The sequence below is a fragment of the Macrotis lagotis genome, chromosome 5 (genome assembly GCF_037893015.1).
Source record: "Macrotis lagotis isolate mMagLag1 chromosome 5, bilby.v1.9.chrom.fasta, whole genome shotgun sequence".
In the NCBI taxonomy this organism is placed as follows: domain Eukaryota; kingdom Metazoa; phylum Chordata; class Mammalia; order Peramelemorphia; family Peramelidae; genus Macrotis; species Macrotis lagotis.
The window spans coordinates 211,129,594-211,135,578 of record NC_133662.1 but is presented as its reverse complement, the minus strand read 5'-3'; the positions used below and the strand labels follow the sequence as shown (position 1 = coordinate 211,135,578).

Here is a 5,985-nt window from a genome sequence, read left to right as displayed (position 1 = left end):
GCTGGGCATGCTCAGTAGCCGGCGAGCTTGGGATCGCGAGTAGGAAGCTTCTTCGCACTCTAGCCCGGGCTGCAGCGGAGGCTGCTGACACGGGGCAGGGAGCAGACGCAAGAGAGCCGGGGAGCGAGCCGGAGTCCCCGCCGCCGCCGCCGCCGCCGCCCCCAGCCCAGGCGCCCGGCCAGGGGAGCCCCGAGCCCTCCGCCACTGCGGCACGCGCCTCCCCGCCTGGGATCCCCGGGTTCGGGGGGGCGGGGGTCCGCAGCCCGCCCGCTAGGTCCCGGGAGGACCAGGAGGAAGGAGCCGCGGCCGCTCCAGCATCCCTCCGGCTGCGCGCTGGGCTCTGTCGGACATGGAGCCTTGGAGACAATGCGCTCAGTGGCTCATCTATTGCAAGGTGCTGCCCGCCAACCACCGGGTGACCTGGGACTCTGCCCAGGTGTTTGACCTGGCCCAGACCCTCCGCGATGGAGTCCTGCTCTGCCAGCTCCTCAACAACCTGAAGGCTCACTCCATCAACCTCAAGGAGATCAACCTGAGGCCCCAGATGTCCCAGGTAAGGAAAGGGGGAGAGCAGAGCCTCCCCTTTCTCCGCCGGCTCACCGCCCCGGGCCGTGCCTCCTTTCCTCTCCCGGGTTCCTCAGCCCTCCCCTTCCTCCCGCTAGTATCTCCCATTAATCACCCGGCTAATTTCTTTGTGTAAATGCAAAGATCTCGTAGGTGTTCCCTGCCAGCCTCTGATCTCCGGCCTCCCTCCCCTTCCCGGGCCACCGGGCTTGCTCTGGATCCCGGCTGCGAGGGATGGTTTCCTCTCTGTAACTGAATCAGCCAACTCTCGAAAGATGATGGAGGCATCGGGGAAGGGGGAATGGGGCTGCGAGGAGGAGGGTGGGAGGGGGCGTGGGACTGGGAAAATCAAAGTTGTCCTAAAGCGCAGCTCACCGACTCCCTCGCTCTCAGAGCTCAACCAGAGGAATGAGGCAGGGGAGGAATGAGAGATGAGGAAATGCCATTTTTTCCACTTCGCTCTTTGGGTTTGGCTAGTCTGCTTCCCCTTGTTTTCATGATCTGCAGTTTTTGAAAGAGGAACCAGGTCACGGAGAGTGTGGAATCTAGGAAGTTGAACATGCCTAGGACCGTTATCTGTAGTGATTGCATGAGCCAGAAAAGAAAAAAAAGTGTGTGGGGGGTGGGGTCGGGTCATAAAACTGCTACTGCCCTCTGAAGGTCTCCGGCACATCTCGCCACTGAGATGTTTCGTAGGTACAGTTTGCAAAACCACGTGAGAAGCATGAGTCCAACCTCTCTCAGCAAAGAGACAGGAAACTACAAATTCAGGTTGACACTGTTCTCTTCTCCTCCCCTCCACCTCCTGCCTTAGGTCTTGCTGCACATTTGGTTCCTGTGTCAGAGGCCACACAGTAAAGAGGGCCAGGGCTCAGGGGAGTTGCATGCCCCCAAAAGGGGGGACCTCAGAATTCCAAAGTGTGAATGACATCCCTTTCGCTGTTAGAATGTTTTGGCCAACCCTAACAGGATACCGTCTCAGTGTTCCTTGCAACAACTTTCAAGAAGACTCCTAAGAGAGACGAGCAAAAAGGACTCGGTCCCATCTTTGCATTTTTGAAATCTCAGTCATTTGCTGCTTTTAGAGTCAGTGGTGTTATGATACATAGCCCACACTTTTTCCTTCTGGAGATTGTAGCCACAGCAGGAGTAGCATCTTTATAAAGAGATCGGTATTTGCCTGGATTCTTAGAAACATTATCAATTCAGCTCTTTGAATTACTGTTTCAGACTCTCCATGATGGCCCCACTGTAACCCAATCCCATAGATACCATATTGATTGCCTTGGGTTTGGCTTCTGGTTACACACCAGTGAGCAAGAGGTGTATGAGGGTGCTGCTATCTTCCGTCCACACTTTCACTTAGCCTCAGTTACATCATCTGTAAAATAGGGAAATCATTCTTGAAGGGTGCTCAGTCTGGAGTCAGGGGTCCAAATCCCATCTCTGATGTTACTAACTGCTCAACCAAAGATAAATTGCTTAATCTCCCTGTGCCTTAGTTTCCACAGCTGTAAAATGAGGCTGTTGGACTCCTGGGTTGCTGAGGTTCCTTCTGGCTCTAAATCTATGATTTAATGAATCATTTAGTTTGAAGGATAGTTAAACTTAAAATACTACCTAAAGTGAAGCCTTAGGATTTTGTGGTTCTTTCATGTCATATGAATTCGTGTAATAATCATCTATTATGTACTGGTATTAACTGTGACATCAATTTCACCCCTGAACCTCAGTTCTATCATCTGAAAAATGGGAATAATACTTATCTATCCCGAAGGAGGATTGCTGAGGAGGGGCCAGTAGGGCAGAACAAAGTACTTTGGGAACCTTAAAGTACTACAGAAATGTGAATCATTTGAATTATATTACTTATACCTGAAGCAGCTTTCCAGATACAGAAATTCTCTGTGGAATTCTCTGTGCTCATGAAGTCCCATCACTTAGTAAACTCTAACATGCTTCAGCCATCATTTCCTACCTTGCTGCAGCCCCTTCTGGACAGCAAGGTCTGTTGCACCAGAGTGCAGACCAATAGCAAAAAGTATTGTCTGGGACTCTGCATGACCAATAAAACCTGGAACTCTTTGGCAATAGGAATGTGTGAGTACAACTGAATTCTCCAACTAGCGGATGTTACAAATTTAATTCTTCATACTGCAAAACGTTGTACTTAGCAAACTTTTTCAGTCAACTTCTTTCTAAGTCATATTGCATACTTCCTTATTTGAACAGAATACACATAGTAAGCTTAAATTAACTTTTCCTCAATGATTCATAGTCATTACTGTGGTATTTTTTTTTAGAGAGTAGTGGGGCAGGGAAGGGCATCGAGAGATCTGATGGTTGAGACTTGACTTTGTCACTTTGTCACCTTGAACCAATCATTTCTCTCAGCCAAAGAGGGAGCTGAATTTGATGTCTATGACTCTCTCAATATTGGTGACACAGGTTTTGAAATGGAAAAATTGTTGGAAAACCGAGTCAGAATAATGCTTTTGACTTTTTCTGGAAGTGTTCACGGTCTTGTCTAAGTCATTTAACTTCTCATTTAGTTATGGTTTTTTTGTCTGTAAAATGGGGATAATGATGTAGAAATTACTCACTTCACTCAACTCAGAGAAAAGTGGTTTGTAAACTCTAAAGGAGCAAAGTAGATCTATATCTTAAAATTTCATTTTTTAAATTTTTATTTATTTTTATGTTAAATTATGGAATAAAACAAGCATTCCCATAACATGGTATAATAAAAAGAGATGCTTGCTTATGTAATATGGATGACTTGCTATTCCTTTTGAATATGATATTATCAGGTATTTTCTTTTTTCCTTTTTCCTTTTCTTCCTCCTCCTGCTCTAAAGATGACTAACATTAGACCCAAATATGTATATATGTAAATTTATTGTATGTCTATACATACATACCTATATATACACATATGATACTATAACAACTCTATCTCCAGACATCCCTGCATTCCTTAAGTCCCAACTAAAAGCCCATATTTACTGGTAGCCTTCTCTAAGAGCATTTAATTCTCATGTCTTCCCTCAGTTAATAATTTCACATTTATCCTGTATATAATATGTTGTATATAGAATTGTTTGCATGTTGTCTTCTGTACTAGAATATAAACTCTTTGAAGTCTTTTTGCCCCTTTTTATGTCCCACAGTGCCTGGCAAATAGTAGGCCTTTAAGAGATGTTTATTGATTGATTGATTGAGATGTATGTATGCATAAATGATTATGGCATCTCTCTTTTACGAAGTAGATTGTTTCATTTACTCCACATAACAGCCAGATGCAGTTCTACAGATATTGTTACATCATATTCATTTCCAGATCTTCATGGTTACAAAGCCAGTAAGAATCAGAGGCAAGATTTGACTCAACTCTCTCTTGGCTTCAAATCCAGTATTATTTCTGCCATAATACACAGGTTTCTATACTGTGATATCTAATTATAATGATGCCTAAATCTGTTCCATCTATCAACAAGGGCCAGCATAGTTCTAGGCTCTGGGAATACAAAGTAGAATTCCCTGCTCTTAAGATGCATGTATTCTTTTGGAGGAAAGATTCTATATACACAGATAAGTAAGTACAAAATATTATTGTTCTAATTTCAAGCTTCCTGATTACTAATGGTGGATTAATAAAACAACAACTCATTGCATGTAGGCTATTTTTACACTCAGGAAACAGTGAAAACCACAATTGTTTCAATATTATTGCTTTATAAGACACATTTAAGTCGATACGAACTTAAAAAAAAATCCTACCTCTCCACTGCTCACCCTCCCCAAAACAAACAACCCCCCTCAAAAGTTTTAGGATCTACCAAATCTTTGTCTATTGTTCTTTCTTTTGGAATATTTTTCAAGAAACTGTCTATTTTAGTTAATAAATACCATAACTATTCTTCAAAAAATACTATGTTGGTATAATAGTACATGTTCTAATTTGCTCAGCCATTGCTTGATGAATGGAAATTCTTGAAAAATTGAAAAAAATTATTGCCAATATAGGTCAAAATTTGAATTCTTGCCCTTATCTCTTCTCCTTTTTCACTCCCCCCACTAGTATGATATTTCTCTCTTATTTAAAGCAAACAGAGACAGTGAAATCTAGCTATACTTTCCTATATTCCTTTAGCCACATTCTCACTCTCCCCCTATGTCAGAGATTTATGTTTTTCTTTCAACAGTGATTCTTGGAATCAGAAGGACCTGAGTTCATATCTGAACTCAGACACTTGATTCTTACTAAGTGACCTTGGGAAAGTCACTTAAGCGTGATTGCCTTGCATACAGGGCCATCTCCTGATTCATATCTGGTCACTGGATATTCACTTGCTTGTCATGGCATCACCTCTCCTGTTCTTTGAGAACAAACGACAAACATCAGTTATACAAATGTATATTTGAACATTGGAATGTGACCTTTGATTAATGAATATTTGATGAAGTTACTGAAATAGATAGAAGCTTGGACTTGAATCAAGAAGTCCAAAGTTCAAATCCATTCTCAGACACTTCCTAGATGTGTGATTTTGGTCACGTCACTTCACTTTGCTTTGCCTTGGTGTCTGTGATGTGCTAATAATTAATAATAATAATAATAGTAATACTTAACTCATTGGGTTGCTGTGAACATTAAATGGGATGATGCTTGTAAATGACTTGGAAATATCGAAGTTCTATAGAAATGCAAATTATTGTTATTCTTATTAATTTTATAAATGTAATAGGTCAAATTTATATGTCTTTGGATTTACAAAGAGAAAATCTCATGAACATTTTAAGAGATAGGAAGTACTATTAGAATTATTACATTTTGTGTTTGTTATATTCAATTTTATAGAGAAGGAAATGAAGGTCTCTGAAAGATTAAAGGATATTCCTATTATCACATTGTCACAAAACTAGTTAGTGACAGAAGCAGGAGTCAGATAGACTCTTGAATTTTAAGTTTTGTGCTCTGCTATTCAGGTCTACTTTTTCTCGTCTTCCTCCTTTTTCTTCTTTTTTAAACCAGGAAACCTTTAATGAATACATTTTTTTTTAGGTTTTTGCAAGGCAAATGGGGTTAAGTGGCTTGCCCAAGGCCACATAGCTAGGTAATTATTAAATGTCTGAGACTGGATTTGAAACCAGGTACTCCTGAATCCAGGGTCCATGCTTTATCCACTGTGCAACCTAGCCGCCCCGATGAATACATTTTTAAAAAAAATTTGACTTTTCTTTTTTTAATGAGCTGCTGAGAGACCACTTAATGTTTGTTGGAAGGAAGACTTGGTTAGCTAATTCAATGATCCACCAACTGGTTAGCCTTCTATTATCAGCTCTAATCTTCGATTATCTGAATCAAAGACTATAGAATTCTTAGCTTTCCATAGCTATGTGGATTTTAATGTATCTTAA

The 5,985-nt window shown here is 41.6% G+C and overlaps 1 protein-coding gene across 2 annotated transcripts in view; it reads left to right on the top strand.

Annotated features, from left to right (window-relative positions):
• The first annotated feature begins 267 nt into the window (after nucleotides 1–267).
• The window catches only part of VAV3 (vav guanine nucleotide exchange factor 3), a 349,374-nt gene continuing 343,656 nt past the window's right edge, over nucleotides 268–5,985 (top strand). For both annotated transcript variants that reach the window (XM_074188308.1, XM_074188309.1), the window contains exon 1: nucleotides 268–553. In XM_074188308.1, the coding sequence (XP_074044409.1) occupies nucleotides 350–553 (204 nt within the window). In that variant the 5' untranslated portion in view covers nucleotides 268–349. The remainder of the gene's footprint in view (nucleotides 554–5,985) is intronic.